Below are 24,096 nucleotides of genomic sequence, written 5' to 3' on the forward strand. Positions count from 1 at the left end.
TCGCCTCAGGAAAGGAGGCAGGAAAAAATGACATGGGAGTTGATAACTGACTTTGAGTTTTAAAACTCATCCATAGCTGTGATCAAGGATTTTGGAGACTACTAGTAGAAAGAACAAGGCTTTCCTTCTAAAGCTCTCTAGCTAAATAATAGTCCCAGAACTGGTGGAAGAGAATCCAAAGGAAATGTTCCTAAGCCTGAACGAGGAAGCATGCAATGAGTTTGTGGAAACGAGAAAAAAAGCACTTGAGTGTCCTTCCTTCCCAGGTAGAGAGGCCTCAGTTGGTTTCCTCAAGCCCAGAGTGGAGAAGAAGCAACCAGTATCAACAACACCTTCAGCTAGGCAGACAAGGGGAGGGAGGACCTTCTAATTGATGAGGGTTAACTTCACACTGGATATTTTCAAAGCTGGAAAAAAATTGGGACCAAAATAAAAATGAAGTGTAAACTGGAAGCAAGATGGCAGCCGAGTAAGGAGCTCCTAGCGTCAGCTCCTGCTGTAGGGCAGTTAGTAAACACCCAGAGCTCTCTGGAGCTAGCTGAAGCACCTGTTTGGGGGCTTCAGGAGGCCAGAGGGGCATCCTTCAACATCCTTGAAGGAATGGAAGGAGGAGACTGCCCATCTGCTGAGAAGACTCGTAAGTAGAGCACTCCACACCCCAGAGGCCAGTGCCCATCCTCCACTGGAGGCACACGCCGCCTCGGGAGCTGTTCTGCAGCTCCACTTCCAAAAATAGGGGAGGAAGAGACAGTTGGGGACCAACTTCAGCTAATGATGAGTAAAATTCAACAGGCTAAAGTAAAATCCTGAGAACAGCTAAAGTTTGAGCCTGTCCAAGTAAGAAAGAGGCCAGTAGCTGCCATCTTACCTCTGTATCTGGCATGAGGGGAAGCAGAGTGGATTGAAAATTCCAGTGCTGGTGGGGACCACCTTCTTTCCATCCAGATCAGATTGCAGGTCTAGCCTAAGACCCAGTGCTACCTCGACCAGGGAGGAAGCTGTAGGGACCTGTGCCAGCCTTTCCGGGATATTGCTGGTCAAGCTACAGAGGCTGGTGTTTGTCCTAATCTTGTGGTGCAAGTCACACCAGGAGATGTTCTGTGACCAGAATTGGAAGCTCCATTTCCCAAAAACAGGGGAGGAGGAGACGGTTGGCTGCTGATTTCAGCTACTGATTGGTAGACTCGGATGGCTAACGGATAATCCTAGGAACAGCTGGGGTGTGAATTTGTCCAAGTTGGAAAAAGGCCAGTGGCAGCCATTTTGACTCCACCCCTAGCCTGAGGGGAAGGTAGCCTGACCAAACATCACAGTGATGGTAGGGACTGGTTTGTTTCACCTGGATCAATCTGTAGCACTAGCCTAGGCTTCTGTCCCACCTCTGGCAGGGAGGAGGCTGGGCAGGCCCTGCACCAGTCTATCCAGGTAACTGAGGGTAACTTCAGCTGGCAAAAACTGAATAATCAAAACTCTACTGGGGCGGTCATTTTGTACCTACACTGCATAGATTGCTGCCCACACTTGCAGCTCCATCCATGCCCCAGGCAGGGGAGAAAAGGGTATGAAGCTTCATCAGTCTCTTTGGGTAACTACAGTCTAGGCCTGCGCAACTTGGGTTATTCCACACAACTGCGACTCTGTCCCTACCTCTGGGAAAGGAGAAAGTTGGGAGAAGCTTCATCTGTCCCTGGGGCAATGAAGGCAGCTTGAGCCTTCAAGGTTTATAGCACCAATTACATGCTTGGCTCCTACTGCACAACCAGGAAGAGAGAAAGGGCAAGAAGTCCTAAACTAAAGAGAAAAACTGCACCCAGAATAAATACTCTAGTAATCCAGATGCCAAGATACCAACAAAAAATTACAATCCACACTGGGAACAGGAAGCTAAGGCCCAGTTAAAGGAAGAAGATAAGCCTCCAGATGACATAAAGGAGTTGAGACAACTAATCATAGATGTTCAACCAAATCTCCTTAATAAATTCAATGAGATGGCTAAAGAGATTAAGGATATTAAGAAGACACTGGATGAGCACAAAGAAGAATTTGAAAGCATACATAGAAAAATAGCAGATCTTATGGGAATGAAAGGTGCAATAAAGGAAACTTTAAAAACATTGGAATCATGTAATAGCAGATTTGAGGAGGCAGTAGAAAGGATTGGTGAGCTTGAAGAAATGGTCTCTGAAAGTGAACATGCAGGGAAACGGACTTTGGCCCAGTGGTTAGGGCGTCCGTCTACCACATGGGAGGTCCGCGGTTCAAACCCTGGGCCTCCTTGACCGGTGTGGAGCTGGCCATGCGCAGTGCTGATGCGCGCAAGGAGTGCCGTGCCACGCAAGGGTGTCCCCCGCGTGGGGGAGCCCCACGCGCAAGGAGTGCGCCCATGAGGAAAGCCGCCCAGCGTGAAAAGAAAGAGCAGCCTGCCCAGGAATGGTGCCGCCCACACTTGCCGTGCCGCTGACGACAACAGAAGCGGACAAAGCCGCTGACAACAGAAGCGGACAAAGAAACAAGACGCAGCAAACAGACACCAAGAACAGACAACCAGGGGAGGGGGGGAAATTAAATAAATAAATAAATAAATAAATAAAAAGAAGAAATTAAAAAAAAAAGAAAGTGAACATGCAAAAGAACAGATGAAGAAAAGAATGGAAAAATTGAACAAGGTTTCAGTAAACTAAATGACAGCAGAAAGTGTGCAAACATACATGTCATGGGTGTCCCAAAAGGAGAAGAGAAGGGAAAGGGGACAGAAGGGATATTTGAAGAAATAATGGTAGAAAATTTCCCAACCCTATTGAAAGACATAGATATCCATGTCCAAGAAGCACAATGTACTCCCATCTGAAAAAATCCGAATAGACCAACTTGGAGACACATACTAATTAGAATGTCAAATGCCAAAGACAAAGAGAGAATTCTGAAAACAACAAGGGAAAAGCAAACATAACATATAAGGGATACCCAATAAGATTAAGTGCTGATTTCTCACCAGAAACCATGGAGGCAAGATGGCAGTCCTATATATTTAAGATACTATGAGAGAAAAACTTCCAGCCAAGAATTTTATATCCAGCAAGACTGTATTTCAAAAATGAGGGTGAGATTAGAATATTCACAGATAAACAGAAACAAAGAGACTATATTTTCAGGAAATATAAAGAGTGTGCTAGAGCCTGAAAAGAAAACACAGGGAGAGAGGCCTGGAAGAGAGTCTAGAAATGAAGCTTATATCAATAAAGGTAAATAAAAGTGTCAAAAGAGTGGTGAAAATAAAATATGACAGATAAAACTCATGTAATCAGTAATAAACTTAACCAATGATGTAAAGCACTTGTATTCAGAAAACTGCAAGTTAATGTTAAAAGAAATTTTTAAAAAGTCCTAAATAACTGGAAGAATATTCCATGCTCATGGATTGGAAGACTAAATATCATTAAAATGCCAATCCTGCTCAAATTGATATACATATTCAATGCAACCCTGATAAAAATTCCACCAGCATTAAAAAAAAAAATGAAAGCCCAATTAGCAAATTTATTTGGAAGGGTAAGTGGTCCTGAATAGCCAGAAACATCATAAAAGGAGAAGTGAACCCTCATCTCTGGACTTTAAATCATACTATCAAGCTATAGTGGTAAAAATGGCATGGTACTGGCATAAAGACAGATACACAGACCAGTGGAACCAAATTGATGGTTCAAAAACAGACCCTCACATGTATGGTCAAGTGATTTTTGACGAGCCTGTCAAACCCACACATCTTGGTCAGAACAGTCCATTCAACAAATGGTGCTGAAAGAATTGGATATCCATAGCCAAAAGAAGAAAAGAGGACCCCTTTCTCACACCTTATCCAAAAATTAACTGAAAATGGATCAAAAACCTAAAAATGAAAGCAAGAACCATAAAATCTCTAGAAGAAATTGTAGGAAAATATCTTCAAGACCTGGTGGTAGGTGGTGGATCCTTAAAGCAGATAAGAGGAGGACTGAGACGGACTACTGATGTTTAAGGTAGGTAGAAGTTTTAATTAGCTTTAATGTAAAAGTGTGGAAATGTATAGAGTGGATGGCAAAATAGTAACAGCTAGTTCATAATTAGGGCTGTGGCTGAAAATTGTAGTCTAGGGATATAAATGCCAAGTGACAGAATGCTAGAGAATAATCTAGGAACTGAATAGCACAGTAAACCAAGAGGTGGATGAGAATTGTGGTTGACGGTACAGATGCAAGAGTCCTTTGTGAGCTAGAACAAATGTATATCGCTACTGCAGCATGTTGGGATCACATGGGAAAAATACAACTGGAATGACCTATGGACTGTGGTTAGCAGTAAGAATATAATATTCTTGCATCTATGCCAAAGATGTACTGTGTTGCTAATGAGGCAGTATGGAGAATGTGAGGTGAATGTACACTATGGACATGGTAACAATCAGATTATATTATCTTATCTGTAGCAAATGTTCTACCACAGTGTGGTGTGGAAATAGAGGGGTATTGTTTGGGAATTCTGCACATGTGCATGATTGTTCTATAAGTTTACAACTTCTGTCATAAAAATATATTTAAAAAATAATAATAATGTGTTTGGGGAAAAACACACCAAATGTAAGATAAGGACTATAATTAGTAGTAAGATTTTTTTTTTAAGATTTATTTATTTATTTTATTTCTCTCCCCTTCCCCCGCCAGTTGTCTGTTCTCTGTGTCTATTTGCTGCATGTTCTTCTTTGTCCGCTTCTGTTGTTGTCAGCGGCATGGGAATCTATGTTTCTTTTTGTTGCGTCATCTTGTTGTGTCAGCTCTCCGTGTGTGTGGTGCCATTCCTCGGCAGGCTGAACTTTCTTTCGCACTGGCTGGCTCTCCTTACAGGGTGCACTCCTTGCACATGGGGCTTCACTATGCGGGGACACCCCTGCATGGCAGGGCACTCCTTGTGTGCATCAGCACTGCACATGGACCAACTCCACACGGGTCAAGGAGGCCCGGGGTTTGAACCGTGGACCTCCCTTGTGGTAGACGAATGCCCTAACCACTAGGCCAAGTCCACTTCCCAGTAGTAAGAGTTTGACAATATTCTTTCATAATTTGTAACAAACATCTCACGAAAATGCAAGGTGTTAGTAGAGAGTTGATGGATGGGACCCCTGTATGATGTTAAGCATTTTTGCTTTGTAAGTTCACAACTTTTACTATACACTTAATTGTTTATGTTTGTTCATATATAAATGATATATAGATAATAAAAATAGGGAGGGTTGGGAAAATACTTTGGTAAGTAGTGATATTTTGCCAGTGCTCTTTAATCATTAGTTAAAAAGGGTTAACAACAATGTAAGGAGTTCTGTATGATGTTAAATATATGTTTGTTTTGTAAGTTCACAACTATTACTATACACTTATTGTTTATGTATGGTTATATGTGGGTGATATATTTTAATGAATTATTTTTTTAAAATAAAGGGAAGTTATATAATAAAGCTAAGCATCTTATATAACTGAGTTTATGGCAATAGGATGAGGATGAGAAGATGAAGTGGAAGAGGGAGATTCTGTGTGTTTTAGATGGAAGCATCACAGAGAAAGGGAACGGTGGTGAAGCACTGAAATAAAGACAACGGCTCTGTCCACCTTAGAATCATCTTTCTCAACACTTTGGTCCCTTATGTTTGGGAACAAATGTGTTCTCCAATTCTGCTCTTTCACTTGCTACCTGAACATTCCCAGTCTCTTTTCACCTCAGTTTCCTTAGTGGTAAATTGGATATCGTAACAGCCATGATGAAGTGAGACATATGTTATTTATAAAATATAAGTTGTCAAAGAAGTGCTAGGAGTACTTGCTATTTTTATTCTTACATAAATTAAGACTTTTATAACAGAGTACATAAAAATGTTTGGATATTTTCATAATGGTTTCGATTAAAAATGACAACTGAGGGAGTGCGGAGTTCCTAGCCAGGGAAGCTCTGTCACATTCCCCAATGGAACAGCAACAATCCCCCAACTGCAATGGCAAAGACCTATAAAGACTGAAGGTCCAACAATGAGCCCTTGATACTGATGGCTATGATTATGAGCCTGTGCACCTGAAATATGAACTAGGCCTAGAGCTGCAGGGTGCCTAAGAGTTACCTCCTGAGAGCCTCCATGTCACTCAAATGTGACCACTCTCTAAGCCAAACTCAGCGTGAAAATGCATTACCCCCCTACCCCCGCCCCAGCATGGGATATGCGTCCCGGGGATGAGCCTCCCTGGTGCTGAGGGATTACTACCAAGCACCAGCTGATGATGTAGTTAGAAAAAGACCTTGAATAAAAGGGTCAACTCAGACCAGCAGACTATCTCAGCCTTTATGACCTTGAATAAAAAGGGGAAATAGAAAGGACAAATGAGTTTATATGGCTCTGAGTCTCCAAAAAAGAGTCGGGAGGTCATCAGAGGGGTAATGCTTATGCATGGCTTAGCAGGGTCCCAGAAACAGCCGAAGTAGATAGAAGCCCAGGTACTACTTCTCCTGAGGGCTACAGAGACCCACAGGTTCTATGGTCATGGCAGATGGCTCTGGAGTTCAGTGCCAGGTCAGTTGGCATTACTTTGGACTTTGTGTTCCTGAGTGTGATAAAGTTGGACTGAGATATGATCTTTCTTCACATGCCTCTTCTGTTACTTTTACCGGACCTGTGGTTGGCACTGGGGTTATTGTATACTCAGGAGACCTGAATCTCTGAACTGTCCATGTGACAGCCAGGCCCTGGGCCTCAGCAGACTTGTAACTCCTACCATCTGGTTTATTGGACTTACCCTGGCCAGCTAATAGGGAGTTGAAGAAAGTCAGCCACCACACCAGGGAACCAAGAGTGCCTACAACTGCAAGCAGGAGACTTGCATCTATCATCCATGTGGAATCTAAGCTGCTTCTTGATATAGAGGGGGAGTGGACATAACCATCCCAGGGTCCACAGGCTGGAGGAATAGAGTATGGATTAGAGTTGACTTACTGATATTCTACTATGGAACTATTGTGACTAGTAATGGAAGAAATTGTAGCATTGGTGTGGAGAAAGAGGCCACGGTAGCTGCTGAGGATAGGGAGAGGGAAGAAGCGATATGATGTGGGGGCATTTTCAGGGCTTGGAGTTGTCCTAGGTGGTACTGCAGGTCAGATGCTGGACATTGCATGTCCTGTTGTGGCCCACTGGGTGAACTGGGGAGAGTAAACTACAATGTAAACCATTATCCATGTGGTGCAGCAGTGCTCCGAAATGTATTCACCAAATGCAATGAATGTGCCACAATGATGAAAGAGGTTGTTGATGTGGGAGGAGTGGGGGGGGTAAGGTTTGGGGTACTCATATTTTTTTAATGTAACATTTTAAAAAATTTAAGGAAAAAATAAAATACTTTCATATATGCAAAGGACTATTTTGCAAAGGAGATAAAAGCATATGAGTCACATTTGTGGACAAATACCCTAGCAAGACATTTCAGGAATATGATTCTAATCTTCTGACTGGTCTATCAGGATCCTTTCTACAAATATGTACCTGAGTGGGAGTATCTATGTAGGCTGCATTAAAAAGTATTTAGTTAGAGCTTATGGGCACAAGCTGTTGTTGAAGAAATTAATGAGAAAGGAAAATATACCTATATCTGTTTTATGCATCTTTCTCTAAAATTGGGCTTTATCATTACTTAGGTTACAAAAATATTAGTGCTGGTGACTTTATTGCTCCAGAAACAGACCCTTGGAGAAGTCACTTTGAATTTAAGGTCATATTAGGACAACTGTTGCACATTTGTTGAAAGGCGGCATTGTTTACCTTTTTTATTTCTCTGGAACTTTCTGAGCTTTCCTGAGAATCAAAGCAAATACTGTCACCCTAGTCAGTCAGAGGAGACAGGGCAGACCAAGGACAGTAAAGGTTTCTCTTCCATCCCCCTGTTCTCTCTTGTCAAAGAGTGAAGCCATGGTTCATTGTCAGTCTGTGGGAAGATGTGAAACAGTTGCTGGCTTCCAGTGAGGAAGACAGTTTTTCTTGGGCTTGGGTTGGCAGGTTGGGTACTATAGCAGCATTCTGGATGAAAGATGTGATCAATATGCAAAACCTCACCATTATCATAAGGCAGTTAGATTTCAGCACACTAAAGAGGAATTTTGTAGTTATACTGAACACATTTATGTTTTCTACATTTTCTGATATCAGTTCTAAATTAAGCAGACTCATTTTTTAATGTGAAATCTGCTTGTGTTGAACAATTTAAGAATAGATAATGAATTCCCTTCACATTTAGGTGATGTTTAAAAGTTTTGTGTCCCCCCCCCCCTTTCTTCACAGCATTTGGAAACAGAAAAATTCAACAATTTGTAAGCACAGAAAAGACAAATTGTTTCTTTTTTTGTTTTGCAGTAAAATCTCTTCTCTCATTACCATGTGCTGATTTGTTTGTTTGTTTTTTTTTGCTAAAAATTATTTTATAAATAGTACCTAACTAATTACACAAATTCAAGCAGACTTTACAGAGTACAAATGAGAACTAGGACAGTTCAAACTCTGTCTAAAAAGACCAGTTTTCTGCTGATAAGATCAACTGGAAATAGAAATCTAAAGGAAAACAGACTTGATATACTGTCTTTCCCTTAAGGTTCAACTCAAGTTCCTTTCCAGGAGTTTCCATTTTCTATCTACAGAGTGTGAGGCTAAGCTAAAGTCTCTATGCCCTTCCAGTTGTGGGACTTGGTGACTTTCCAGATTGTGTTTTGTCTGGATGTTGAGTAAGACATAAAAACATTGTCTCCCATAATAGGGTGCCCTCATCCTCCTCTGCACCCAAAGCTCTCTATTCACTCCACCCATCTCCAAATAACCATGTGTTGAATTAGAAACTTCTTCTAGTTTCGTGTTTATAGTTCCTTAATTATTATATTGCTCATTTTTTCCCTTCTCTGTATATTGTATCACCATTTGAATGAGAAGTCTGGGAGTGTCCCTCATTGATCTCTCATTGTTCGAAGCATTGGGGCCTGGCATAAAGCAGGTAAATATTTGTTTATCTGATTTGCTGACACTAGGCCTAGATGCTGGACAATGGAAAGGAAGCCCCATCACAGATGCCTACCTGTGAGCATGCCTTCATTCACCACACAGCTTCCATCAATCAGAACAGCATCACACGGCAATGAAAATTTTCCTGGGACAATAAGAGTATCTCCGGGAACCAAGAGACGGGACTCCAGATCCTGCAAACCTACACAACAGCAAAGTTTCATGACTAGCTGATCTTTTCCTCTTTTTACTTAATGAAGATAACTGATTATTAGCAACCTGTGTTCCAACTCCTTATCTCTCACCTCCTCAAACCCCTCTCCACTCAAATGCAAATTCCAGGAGAACCAGGGTTAGAGAATTGGTTCCTGGGGCATAACAAAGGATTAAATGCTCAGCCACAAGATTCCATCTTGATCCTAGTACCTGATGCAGTGCTCTGTCCACAGTGGAAATTCAAGAGCATTGGTTGACTGAGAAGTGTATCCTCTCACTGCTCCTTGCACTCTTTGGCTGGGTTCTAGACCCTTGTAGAGCACTGTTTTTGCACTGGGGCCTTATACAAACCGTCCAGGCAGGTCTCCTCTGGCGCACAGCACCTCACTCCTTGCATTGAGTCATGGCCATTCCATTCCAGGCTAACTCAGAGCAAATGCCAAGTATTTAGCCAACTATTTATAAGCCCATTCAGGCCTGGGCCCTGGACGGTGGTGTGAAATGTATAATGCAGCATCTGTTTGAAATGGTTAGTTGGGGACTAACAAAAGATTCTTAACAAGGCTCATCTAGTAATATTCTAATGAGTAAAATACGGAAGGCAGAAGGAATTTGAAGTAACTTAGATATTAGCTAGGAATAGCTCAATCAGCTTTGGGGCTAGAATGAGGGAAGCAAGGTCCCTAAGGTGTAAAATTTAAGGAGATGCTCACTCTTATGGCCCTGCAAATACAATCAGATTTTGCATGAACTTGCCTTCTTAAATTCTGCATGATAGATGCCTTGCTTGGCTCACTTTAGTCTCAGTCCTCAGTCCAATCAGAAAAGACTTTTTTCTTCTTGACTGATAATTAGTCCAATGATTCCACCTTTAACTATTAGGATGCCAAAGATGCAGAACATGTCACTTACCTTTATCTTTTACGTTGATTGTAACCTGGACTTTGTTGTGATCTTCCACTAGGTTGTGCAGCTTAACTGATTGCTACCAATTTAAAATCAATATTTACATATTAGATTGTCTGTATCCTGAAAACCACATGATCTTATCACAGTAAAGGCTGAGCCTGAAGTCACAAACAAATTGTTTCTGGGCAAAGGACTCAAATTGCACTTTGGATTCTGCCATTTCTCTACCCCAGCCCCTACCCCACCTGAGCCCCTCCTTGTAGCAGCAGTTATGCTTTTGGTTTAATGCTGTTTCACTCCCAGTAAAAGATTGCACAGTCACTGCCCCAAGGACCTCAGCAAATGAACCAAAGCTTTGTATCTTAAGGATGCACTGTTGGATTGGAGAACAAGACGAACTCACATGGTTTACTTCCCTTCTCTGTGCCTTTTTTCCTATGTGCATATAAGGCTGAATTTATCTGTAGGTGGCTTTCCATTGTAAGAATCCACCAATATTTAGGTTTTGCTTTGGTTGTATGTGGAATAGCCAGCTCCTCTTTTATGAATTGGTGTTTTGGTGTTTTTTTTTTTTCATATAAAGTGGACATAATGGACAAAGGGTATGGGGAAAGGCAGGAAGAGATGAGAGGTGGAGGCGTCTTCGGGACATGGAGCTGCCCTGGATGGTGCTTCAGAGGTAATCACCGGACATTGTAAATCCTCACAGGGCCTACATGATGGAATAGAGGAGAGTATGGGCCATGATGTGAACCAATGTATATGAGGTGCAGAGGTGCCCAAAGATGTACTTACCAAATCCAATGGATGTGTCATGATGATGGGAACGAGTGTTGTTGGGGGGGGGAGAGGGGGGGTGGGGGGGTGGGGTTGAATGGGACCTCACATATATATTTTTAATGTAATATTATTACAAAGTCAATAAAAAATAAAAAAATTAAAAAAAAAAAAAAAAAAGACTGCAGTCTGGAGTCATTGCTACTAGTTTTGAATTTTGGTGCCACCACTAATAAGATATTTAGTCTCTTTAACTCTGTTTTGCTCATCTTAAAGTGGAGATAATAACAGTATCTGTTTTATATGGCTATTTTAGTTTTGAATGAATTCTCTTTTTTTGAGAAGGATTACATTTTTATAATTAGACTGAGGTTACTTGTTACAAAGCCCTTTTTATAGTACTCAGTGCTATGCTAAGAGCTCAGTGAATGTTAGTGATTAATAAGAAAGTTGTTTCCAGAGTTTGTTGTTGGGAAAACATTAGTTTAAGTACATCTAATGGAGAGATTCACTTGTGGTAAGATGCAAGGAAAGAAGACTTGGTGAAAAGCAGAAGAAATGAAAGGAACCCAAAGAAGTGGAGGCAGCAGCTACTAAGATAAGTCGGGAGAGAGGAAGGCAGAGATGACAGGGGATGTTTGCACACAGTTCCCCTCACTGCCAAGGGTGCCCTGAGCACAGTGCTCAGCCAGCGGGGGCACAGCTGAGCAGCCCTGGACGGCATCACCTCTCTCTGTACGAAAGTCAGTTACTTGGATGAGGGCCTGAAGACTGTCAGCAATCCTTGAACACAGCCTAAGCTAACTCAAATATGACATTTTTTTCCTTAGAGGTTAGAACAAATTATTCTTATCTGTTCTGTTGGTGATTTTTTTTTTTAATATACCTCCCCCCCTTGTGGCTTTTTGTGTGCTATCTGCTTTCGGTGTGCATTCGCTGTGTGTTCTTCCGTGTATTTTATTTCCCCTCCCCCTGTGACTTGCTGGGCTGTCTGCTCTCTGTGTCCATTCTCTGTGCGCTCTTCTGTGTTTTTGCTTGTCTCCCTTTTTCGTTGCGTCACCTGCTGAGTCAGTTCTCTGTGGCACTTGAGGCCCTCAGTTCTCTGTGGCACTTGAGGCCCGGGACGCTCTCCGCGGTACTTGCAGGCGAGCCTGCCTTCACAAGGAGGCCTCCGGATTCGAACCCAGGGCCTCCCATACAGTAGATGGGAGCCCAACTGATTGAGCCACAGCTACTTCCCCTGTTGATGATTTTTTAATATTACCAATGTTACCAGGCTAAGACAAGTTTTAACCACAATTATGCAACTTACCCCTTGAGAGAACGTAATGAATTCAATGTTAATATTTACATGGAAAAAAATTATTTACTTTGGTTTTGCATAAAAGTCTGAACTTGAATAATTTGGACCAATGGAGTAGAAGAAGTGATATTACTGTTGGGTACATATTCATTTACTAACTTCACTTCCTGAGGTTTGCCTGATGGAGCATCCATTAAATGATGGGTAATAGTGTGGAAGTTAGCCAGGGTTCTGTGACAAGAACACTGGATTCAGTCAGAATTCCTGAGCTGATGGTCAGGTTTGCCACTTACCAGCAACATGACCATATACAACATGTTTAACCTTATCCAGTCAGTCATTTCTTCTTTAAACAAATGACATTGAAATGCATAACTTTCAAGTTCTTGACAAGTTCTGAAATGGTATGATACTGATTTGCTTTGCACATGAAAGGTTTGTTCAAAAGCTCCAAGGCTTGTTCAAAAAATATACAAGGTATATAAATGACTAAAATTACTATTTTTTGAAAGACAATTCATTGTACACATTTTATTTAGTTTTGTACCATGTCTTAATATGAAAGGGATTGCTTCACTACTTGAGCCATCTTTAGCAAAATAACCTAAGTAAAACAAAGTGTTAAAATCAGCATAAAGATACAAAAACAGCATTCTAATTCAAGTTAGGAGTGTAATTATGATGTTACATTTTTTAAAATCCATAATTATGTTTAGGAAGTCACACAAACAGATACCTGATTTGAATGAAATGCATAAATTTGTAGCAAAGCTTTGTAGTTACTGAAAAAACAAGGTATATAAGTGACCAAAGTTAATATTATTTTTAAATAGTTCAAAACACAAGCAACCAATATGGGTCAAGCACTGGTGCGGGAACTTGGAATAAATTGTTTGGTACTTTTTAAACTTCAAAATAATCCTATGATATAAATGTTATCTTCAATGTACATATGACAAATGAGGCTTGAAAATATTAAAGTAACTTACCCATAATAATATACTTAATAAGTAGCAAGATTAATATTGATTCTATAGCCTTTTCTGTTGATGAATATGTTCTCCTAAAATGCTTGAAAATAAGTTTTTTTGCTTAAAGAAGGTAAATGCCCTTCCTTGTAAATTGTTTTATTTGCACTTAGCAAACTCTTTTAGTCAATGCAAATATAACTTCAGCCTAGCTCAAGAGGATGATAATCAAAACATTTGGAAGTGGTGACATATGAGTTAATAATCCTTGACTGCAATTCTCAAAACTCATTATGCCATAAAGCTGGATTTGTTTATTAGACTTTCCATGCTTTCATGCCTTTGCTCAAGCTATTCCCTGGGTTTTTTAATGGCACACTCTTTCTAATCCTTCACATAAAGCCCTGCTCAAATGCCACTCCCACTCTGTAAGACTTTAGATTCCCCAGGAAGAACGAAATGTTCTGCTTTCCATGTTTCCACCTGTTAGCTCTGTTTTCTTGCCAGGTCTCCCTGCTAATCATGCAGTTCCCAATAGATTGGGACCAAGTATCTATCTATGTATTCCCCAGTGTCTATCACACAGTAGATCCTCAGTGCATATTTATTTCATAATGTTGAATTATTCTACTATTCCCAACTACACTGGGGTAGGATAATATAAGCATCCTTTTTGAGCTAATGTACTCAGAAGCTCTATACTCACAGGTTTCTATGACAACCAAACAGCTAGGAGAAGGTAAGTGCTGTGATGCTTGCCATGCTTGTGAGGCTCACTGCCTGATTTTCATTAGGCCCCCTCTGGCTTCTCCAGCCCCTGTTCAGTGGAACCAGGATCTGTTTCCAATATAATCTACATATTGTTATTATTCAAATATTTGTTGCTGTGTGACCTACTGTTTGTTGTGGCTGGATTTCCTCCAGAGATGAGCAATGGGGAATTCACTCAGGTGTCTCTTGAGCCCAGTTAAGTCATACAAGATAAAGCACAGAGAGCCAGATATTCTCAGGATTCTAGCAGCCACCCAAGGAGCCCAGCAATGGGGTATACAAATCCACTTCCATGTAAATACAGTTGAGTGCTGAGGTTTGTACTCAGACCTGCAGCAAGGTGTTTCTGGTTTAGGTAAAGGAAGCTCTCTCTGTGTAGCATGTAGCATGATTGGGGGTTAAGCCGGAAGGTGTCTTATTCAACTCCTGCCAACACCCCTCTTATAATGTTCCAAACCATGTGTTTGTTCAGGTAAGTCTTGAATTCAGTGAAATAATTAAGATCAATGCAGCTTGTTAGGATGTTTTGGGGGGCAAAGAAGGCAATAGATGCTCCTTTTTTCATTTCTGCCAGCTCTTTTCCGCAAATCTGCTTTCTGTTATAAAATTACCAAATAATCATTCACTGCCATAAGGAAGCTCATAGGTCAGTTTGAGGCTTGGTAAAAGTGTCAGGTACTTGATCTGGAGTCAGCAAACCTGGGGCTAAGGTCTAGGGCCACTATTATAGGTGAACTTGAACAAGTCACTTCACCTGCCACCCTGAAATGTCTCTCTCCTTCACTCTCTGATGGTGGGAGGGTATATTGTGTGTGTCATTTTATAGTTTGCCATGTGCCACACAAGCATGAACATAAAGGATGTGGAATCCCATGGAAAACTGTAAAGTGCTAAAGAAATATTGATCGTTGAGGCCTTGTGATTTAAGCTGCAAAAATACAATTTCAGGAAACTGGCAGGTGTTGTATAGTATTACAAATTATATTACACATGGGTCAGATCAGCTTTTATTACCACATACTCACTGCTAATGGGATTAATGTCTGTCCTATGATTCTTTTTTTCTTCTTTTTAAATAAATCTTCTGTAATACTGCCATCAAGCCTGAAGTTCCCATGTTAGTCACTGTTTTGAACAAAAGAACTAAGGATTCTGTTAAGATGCAGAACCTGCGTGCTTAAATTCCATTAAGTTGATATGCATATAATCCAGATGGATTTAAAAATAAATATTAAGAAATTACAAAGAGAAAAACCCTATGAAATATTTAATTCTGCAAAGGGACACTTTCTTAAGCAAAGAGAAAACCCAGTGTTTTAATTCCCTAGGCTACTCAAGCAATCCCATGCAAAGCAATCCCATGCAAATTCCCTAGGCTACTCAAGCAATCCCAGGCAAACAATCCTAAACAATAGGATTTTAATGGCTCAGTTTCTTGAGGTTAGGAAAAAAGTCCAAATCAAGGCATCATCAGGGTAATGATTTCTCTCCCAAAACTGTGGCATTCTGGGACTGGCTGCTGGCAATCCTTGGTCCTTAGCTTGTCACATGGCAAGGCACATGGTGATATCACCTGGTATCTCCCTTCTCTTCCAGGTTCCTTTTTAAAAAAAATTAATATCAATGTATAACACTTAGTGCTGGTGAGGATATGGTGAAATGGGTCCTCATACGTTGCTGATGGAAGTAGGAATTATATCATTTGGAGAAAATATAAAACAGTATCTATGAATATTCAAAATGTACCTATCCTTTGATTCAGCAACCTGACTTTGGGCTGGTACCCTAAAGAAAAATGCAAACATTAATATGTAAGACACATCTATACTGTAAGTAATTATGATTATGTTTAAGACAAAATTGTGGTAGCAAAAATTGGGAATAAAATCCCCTTAATGACCATAAATATTAATAAAAGAATGGATGAATAAATTAAGATACACCATGGATATCATACCATTGTTTTTAAACATGATTTAGAATGATTTATTTATTTATTTACTTGAGGTATGGCTATTATATGTATTGCAACGTGAATAATGCAAGTTCCTTATTGTTTATAGTAACATCCTACCTGAGTAAAACAAATTGATGAAAACATAAATCTCCACATAAACTTGTATATGTATGTGCATCTAATAGAGCAATAAGAGCAAAAAAAAAATATGTTCAGCTGGTGACAACATGAATAAATAAATAATAATATTTGGGATTTTGGTGTTTGAATTTATCCTTTTGTGGATTCCCCTCTAACAGTAGCACTTAAGCCTTTAGAATGCGTAACAGTCAACTGTTATAGAGCTCTTAAAACTTGCAGATTCCTCTTATTACCCTGGATATTCTGATTTAATAGACCAATGGCTCAGGAATCTGCATTTTAAAATAAGCATCTCAAGTAATTCTCACTGAAAATATGCTCTTTACAGTATAGAATTAAACTATTGTTTCTGCACTCCTTCTCCTGGTTCTCACACAGGAATTTCTATGGTATTTCTATGATATTTCTTTTGAGTTTCCTTAAAGAAAGGTACACCTGAGTTCCAAATAAAGAAATAGAATAGAAAAAGCTTTCAAGTGACTTTCTGCAGTTTTTCAGAAGCACAAGATAGATTTGGGATAGGCATGAGCTCTTAAGAACCTGTACTCCTAGAGGGTTTAGAAAAAAGTTTACAACATAATCTACTTTACAAAGAAGGCTTGTGCTAGGGTACTTTTTCAAAAGTATTTCTGAGACGACCAGCAAGATGGTGGCAGAGTAAGGAGCTCCTAGAGTCACCTCCTGTAACAGGGTAGTTAGCAAACACCCAGAGCTCTCTGGAGCTAGCTGAAGCACCTGTTTGGGGGTTCCAGGAGGCCAGAAGAGCATCCTGCAACATCCTTGAAGGAATGGAAGGAAGAAACTGCCCATATGCAGAGAAAATTTGTAAGTAGAGCGCTCCATGCCACGGAGGCCAGTGCCCATCCTCCACTGGAGGCACAAGCTGCCTCTGGAGCTGTTCCATGGCTGGAATTGAAAGCTTCACTTTCCAAAAATGGGGGAGGACGAGACAGTTGGGCACCAACTTAAGCTACTGATGAGTAAATTCAGTGGGCTAAAGTATAATCCTAAGAACAGCTAAAGTTTGAGCATGTCCAAGTCAGAAAGAAGCTAGCAGCCGCCATCTGAATACTGCTACTGGCAAGAGGGGAAGCAGGGCAGAATGAAAATCACAGTGCTGATAGAGACCAGCTTCTTTCCATCCAGATCAGATTGCAGCTCTAGCCTAGGCCCCAGCACCACCTTCAGCAGGGAAGAAGCTGTGGGGACCTATTCCAGTCCCTCTGGGAAATTACAGGCCTAGCCGCAGAGGCTGGTGATTATCCTACTCTAGTGCAAGCTGCCCCTGGAGCTATTCTGTGGCTGGAATTGGAAGTTCCACTTACCAAAAATGGGGGAGGAAGAGACAGTTGGACACCAATTTCAGCTACTAATGAATAAAATTCAGCGGGCTAAAGTATAATCCTGAGAACAGCTAAAATTTATGTCTGTCCAAGTCAGAAAGAGGCCAGCAGCCTCCATTTTAACTCCACGCCTGGCACAAGGGGAAGCGGGGTGGACTGAAAATCCCAGTGCTGGTGGGAACCGGCTTCTTTCAATCCAGATCAGATTGCAGCTCTAGCCTAGGCCCCAGTGCCATCTCCAGCATGAAGGAAGCTGCGGAACCTATGCTAGCCTCTGTGGGAAATTACCAGCTAAGCTGTGGAGACTGGTGATTATCCTACTCTGGCGGCATGAGCTGCCCCAGGAACTATTCTGTGGCTGGAATTGGAGATCCATTGCCCAAAAACAGGGGAGGAAGAGATGGTTGCCTGTTGATTTTGTCTAATGGTTGATAGACTTGGCTGGCTAAGATATAACCCTGGGAACAGCTGGGGTGTGAATCTGTCCAAGTTGGAAAGAGGCCTGTAGCAGCCATTTTGACTCTGCCCCCATCATGAGGGGAAGCAGGCCTGATGAATATCACAGTGACATTAGGAACCAGTTTCTTTCACCCTGATCAGCCTGCAGCCTTAGACCAGGCTTCAGCCCTGACTCTGGCAGGAAGGAGGCTGTTGGGCCCTGCACCAGCTTATCCAGATAACTGCAGGTAACTTTGGCTGGCACAGACTGAAAATCTGAAGTCTACGGGGGCAACTGCAGTCATCTTGGACCACCACTGCATAGATTGCTGCCCATACCTGAAGCTCTATCCCTGCCCCAGGCAGGAGAGAAAGGAGCAGGACGCTTCATCAGTCTCTCTAGGCAACTACAGTCTAGGCCTGCACAACTTGGATTATTCCACACAACTGTACCTCTGTCCCTACCCTGGGAAAAAGAAAAAGTTGGTAGAAGGTTCATTGGTCCTGGCACAATGACGGCAGCTTGAGCCTCAACAGTTTATAGCACCAATTAGATTCTTGGCTCCTACTGCACAACCAGGAAGAGAGAAAGGGCAAGAAGTCCTAAACTAAAGAGAAAAACTGCACCCAGGATAAATACTCTAGTAATCCAGATGCCAAGATACCAACAAAAAATTACAATCCACACTGGGAACAGGAAGCTATGGCCCAGTTGGAGGAACAAGATAAGCCTCTAAATGACATAAAGGAATTGAGACAACTAATCATAGATGTTCAAACAAATCTCTTTAATAAGTTCAATGAGATGGCTAAAGAGATTAAGGATATTAAGAAGACACTGGATAGGCACAAAGAAGAATTTGAAAGCATACATAGAAAAAAGGCAGATCTTATGGAATGATAGGCATAATAAAGGAAATTTTAAAAACATTGGAATCATGTAATAGCAGATTTGAAGAGGCAGTAGAAAGGATTGGTGAGCTTGAAGAAATGGCCTCTGAAAGTGAACATGCAAAAGAACAGATGAAGAAAAGAATGGAAAAATTGAACGAGATTTCAGTAAACTAAATGACAGCAAAAGGCATGCAAACATACATGTCATGGGTGTCCCAAAAGGAGAAGAGACGGGAAAAGGGGCAGAAGGGATATTTGAAGAAATAATGGTAGAAAATTTCCCAACCCTATTTAAGGACATAGATATCCATGTGCAAGAAGCACAATGTACTCCCATCTGAAAAAATCTGAATAGACCAACTTGGAGTCTCATACTCATCAGAATGTCAAATGCCAAAAACAAAGAGAGAATTCTGAGAGCAACAAGAGAAAAGCAATGCATAACATATAAGGGATACCCAATAAGATTAAGTGCTGATTTCTCACCAGAAACCATGGAGGCAAGAAGACAGTGGTCTCATATATTTAAGATACTATAAGAGAAAAACTTCCAGCCAAGAATCTTATATCTAGCAAGACTGTCTTTCAAAAATGAGGGTGAGATTAGAATACGCACAGATATACAGAAACTGAGAGAAATTCTAAGCAAGAGAGGAGATTTTCAGGAAATACTAAAGGATGTGCTAGATCCTGAAAAGAAAAGAGAGGAGAGAGGGGCCTGGAAGAGAGTCTAGAAATGAAGATTATATCAATAAAAGTAACAAAAAGAGTGGTGAAAATAAAATATGACAGTAAAACTCAACCAGTCATGAATAAATTTATCCAACGATGCAAAGCACTTGTATTCAGAAAACTGCAATTTGATGTTAAAAGGAATTTAAAAAGACCTAAATAACTGGAAGCACATTCCATGCTCATGGATTGGAAGACTAAATATCATTAAGATGTCAATTCTACTCAAATTGATATACAGCTTCAATGCAATCCTGACAAAAATTCCACCAGCATTAAAAGAAAAAAATTGAAAACATGATCATCAGATTTATTTGGAAGAGTAAGGGTCCTGAATAACAAGAAACATCATAAAAAGGAAAAGTAAAGCCTTATCTCCAGACTTTAAATCATACTATCAAGCTATAGTGGTAAAAATGGCATGGTACTGGCATAAAGACAGATACACAGACCAGTGGAATCAAATTGATGGCTCAGAAACAGACCCTCACATGTATGGTCAAGTGATTTTTGACGAGCCTGTCAAACTCACACATCTTGGTCAGAACAGTCCATTCAACAAATGGTGCTGAAAGAACTGGATATCCATAGCCAAAAGAAGGAAAGAGGACCCCTTTCTCACATTTTATTCAAAAATTAACTGAAAATGGATCAAAAACCTAAAAATAAAAGCAAGAACCATAAAACCTCTAGAAGAAACTGTAGGAAAATATCTTCAAGACCTGGTGGTAGGTGGTGGATTCTTAAAGGAGATAAGAGGAGGACTGAGATGGACTACTAATGTTTAATGTATGTCAAAGTTTTAATTAGCTTTACTGTAAAAGTGTGGAAATGTATAGAGTGGATGGTAACACATACTGAATAACAGCTAGTTTCTAAATGGGAATGTGGCTGAAAATGGTAGTCTAAGGATGTAAATGCCAATTGACAGAATGCTAAAGAATAATCTAGAAACTGAATAGCACAGTAAACCAGGAGGTGGATGAGAATTGTGGTTGACGGTACAGATGCAAGAGTGTTCTTTGAGCTAGAGCAAATGTGCATCACTACTGCAGGGTGGTGGAAATGTGGAGAAGCATGGGAAAAATACAGCTGGAGTGACCTATGACCCGTAGTTAGCAGTAATAATATAATATTCTTGCATCCATACCAAAGATGTACTGTATTGATAACGAGTGCCAAATGTACACTATGGACATGGTAACAATCAGGTTACATTATCTTATCTGTAGCAAATGTTCCACCACAGTGTGGTGTGCTGATAGAGGGGTGTTGTTTGGGAATTCTACACATGTGCATGATTGTTTTATAAGTTTACAACTTCTGTCATAAAAAAACATACTTAAAAAATAATAATAGGGTTGGTTGGGGGAAAAACACACCAAATGTAATATAAGGACTATGATTAGTAGTTAGATTTTGACAATATTTTTTCATAATTTGTAACAAACGTCTCATGACAATGCAAGGTGTTGGTGGAGGGTTGATGTATGGGACCCCTGTATGATGTTATGTATGTTTGCTTTGTAAGTTCACAACATTTACTATACATTTAATTGTTTATGTATGTTCATATATAAATGATATAAAGATAATAATAGGATTGGTTGGGCAAAAAATAATTTGGTTAGTAGTAATATTTTGACAATGCTCTTTAATCATTAGTTAAAAAGGTTTAGCAACAATGCAAGTTATTGGTGGTAGGGTGAGTTATGAGACTCCTATAGATGTTATTATATTTGTATTGTAAGTTCACAACTATTATTATATTCTTATTATGTATGTTTATGAGTGATATACTTAAATAAATAAATTTTTAAAAAATTTTAAAAAGTATTTCTGAATACCATTAAACTGCTTTTTTCCCCAGCAATTATCTGACCAACTTTTCTGTTTCAATAAATCTTTGGAAAAAAAGAAAAGAATTAGACTTTGTAAAGGAATACTGAGAGAAAGACTGAAATTTGTCATAAAATATACCAATGGGAAATGTGTAGGAAAAAATACAGTATTTAAGTCAGGGGAAAATGGTGTAAACATTCAAAGGAACACAGCATTTTAAGCAGTAAGACAACATTTACTTGGACTCATTTGATTGCAAGCTACAGAAACTTGTCAAGCTGACCTAAGCAGAAGATGAGAATTTATGAGGATTCAGGAATGTCTTAAGAAAACTAAGGTGGGAAGTGCAGCCAGGTCACCTGAGGACTCTAAGCAGGAATAGGAAAATGCTGTTATTAGGAATAGGTTAATCCCTCTAGTTCTGGAGCATAGTATATTGCTCACCTGTGCTTGTTTTATACTTAGTTCATTCTTTTGCTCTCTTTCTCTGCAGAAGTTTTTTGTTTGTCGAAGCACAGAAATCCAGGGTAGCCACCTGGTCTTAGCTATACATCATCTCTCAGATCATGTGATTAGCAGAGTATGATCAGCATCTTCAAGTCCTTATTCGAGAATTCCAGACATGTTCATCACCCAGTTGATGGATTGGTTTCCATTAGCTGAGGTGCCCCCTGCACCAACTAGCTGTGCCAATGCAGGGCAGCAAGCCGTATGGAACACATTTAGCTGCAAGTGGTTACAACTCTGGGTGCACCAGTTTTCAGAGGAGTGGGGATGGAACACTCACCCCAAAATGTATCTCTTACATTCCAGATCTGGCAGGCAATGGGAAGTAGAGGGAGTAACCTGAGTTCCTGGGTCCAACCCCTGGTAAATTTCCTCTGTACTTTATGTCCTTGGTTTTTATAGGCTGCTGGTGCATATATATGTAATGCATATCACTTTCAAGATTAAGATAGTTTAAATAGGTTTCTGTTATTTGTACCCCTCCTAACTGAGTAGTTTACCTAGCTGGTTAATCCAATGCCTAATTGGGTCCTATGGAAATGAACTTCAGTATGCAAAACATGCTCCCAGATTTCTGGTGGCCAGTTTCTTCTTAGTTGTTTTTTTGTTGCTGTTGTTGTTAAACATTTTCTAGGACTCTTTTTCATTCCTTATTAGTGACCAAGGCAAAATGACAGAATCCTAAAAAGGCAGGACATAGAAAGCCAGAGTTCAACCCTCTCCATTTATAGCTGAGAAAAGAATGGCCCAGGGAGAAGTGATTCTGCAGAGTCAGAAGGTGAGACAGGAGTGGGTTGGAGTCTTGTCCAGGGCTGTTCCCATGCTATTCCTTACTCAAGGTCTAGGACTCTGAATCCCCAGCCATCTTTCCACCACCCACTCTTTCCACCCCAGAAATAATAATCAAAATAGCAACAGCAATGATTCGAACTAACATTTGGTGAGTGGCTACTCTACTATGTGCCAGTTACTTAAACACTTCAAATTCACTGTTTCATTCAATCCTTTCAACTTTAATATTGTATACACACATGTACACACACACATATACATGGATATATATTACAGATGAGGAAGCTGATTATTACAGCATCAAGTAGCCCAATCAGGAATGGTGAGGGAAGATTTGAACCTTTGAACCTTGACTAGATAAGGTCTTCTCAAAGGTTCTCATAGAGTTCTGTATTTCTCCTCAGAACACTTACATGATTTGTAATTATATATTAGGGTGATTGTGTGATAGATGTCTTTTCAATAGACTGAAGCACAGGTGGAGAAAGAATGTATTCTCTGGTGTTTAACTTAAGCCAGATAGCATGTGAATGGCTTGCAAGTATTTTCAGTGACTAGCAATGTGCCTTGGACACAGTACATATTCCATAAACATTTATTAAATGAATTTTCAGTCCAATTCAAAATTCACATTTTTAATTAACTACCATGCTATGCTGATTATCTGGAAGCAATGTTAATATAAATATAGTTGAGTAAATTTTGAGACATCTACTCTATGGAATATTGTGGAACCATTTCAATACTGCTGGGAACAGGGATAAGTGTTCATATTACGTCATGTTAATATATTAACAGCCATAGGTTTTTCCTCCATGTTCCCAAAACATTTTAAATATTATATTAATAATTATATAAATTATAATGTCTAATTTTTAGAACAAATTTCTTAAAGGTGAATTGCCTGAGGGAAAATAGCCAGAAAGTGGCATAAAGGAACTTAAAAACTAAATATTTTAAATCTAAGTCTTTTGTTCTCAGTTTTCCTACTGTCACTTAAGATATCATATAGGGTCCATATTGAAAGGCAAGCATGGGAATTAAATGTTTAAATTAGATATTCTATTAAAACAAAGATGTTTCAAAAACCGGAATGTAGAAATTCCATTTGGGGGCTTCACGTCACCCACCTTTTTCAAATGATAAAGGTAAAAGTTTGGACACTTTATCCATTTCCTTTCTTGACTGGGCAGAATGTGTCAGAAACTTTATTGTCCTGATGTCTCTCTTCCCTCTGACCAAAATGATTTGCTACCTTCAAAAGAAAGTTATTGGCTACTATTTTAATGATTTAAAGTATACATTCCAACACTCATAAAAAAAAAAAAAAGCAAAAATGAAAACAGAGCCCTTCTGATCCTCACTCTTTAGCCCAGAGTAAGTGTAATCATTTAAACTTCATTTTAGGTCCTGCTGTCTAACTCTAAATACATAGCGTGTTTTCTTTCATTTCT

The 24,096-nt window shown here is 39.9% G+C and overlaps 1 protein-coding gene across 1 annotated transcript in view; it reads right to left on the reverse strand.

Annotated features, from left to right (window-relative positions):
- LOC101410916 (probable cation-transporting ATPase 13A5) overlaps positions 1 to 24,096 on the reverse strand; it is a 304,534-nt gene that overhangs the window by 62,052 nt on the left and 218,386 nt on the right. The window contains exons 37-38 of the mRNA XM_058295542.1: positions 10,181 to 10,253; positions 9,126 to 9,254 (exon numbers count right to left, since the gene is read on the reverse strand). Coding sequence (XP_058151525.1) covers positions 9,126 to 9,254; positions 10,181 to 10,253 — 202 coding nt within the window. The remainder of the gene's footprint in view (positions 1 to 9,125; positions 9,255 to 10,180; positions 10,254 to 24,096) is intronic.

The sequence above is a fragment of the Dasypus novemcinctus genome, chromosome 4 (genome assembly GCF_030445035.2).
Source record: "Dasypus novemcinctus isolate mDasNov1 chromosome 4, mDasNov1.1.hap2, whole genome shotgun sequence".
Lineage (NCBI taxonomy): Eukaryota > Metazoa > Chordata > Mammalia > Cingulata > Dasypodidae > Dasypus > Dasypus novemcinctus.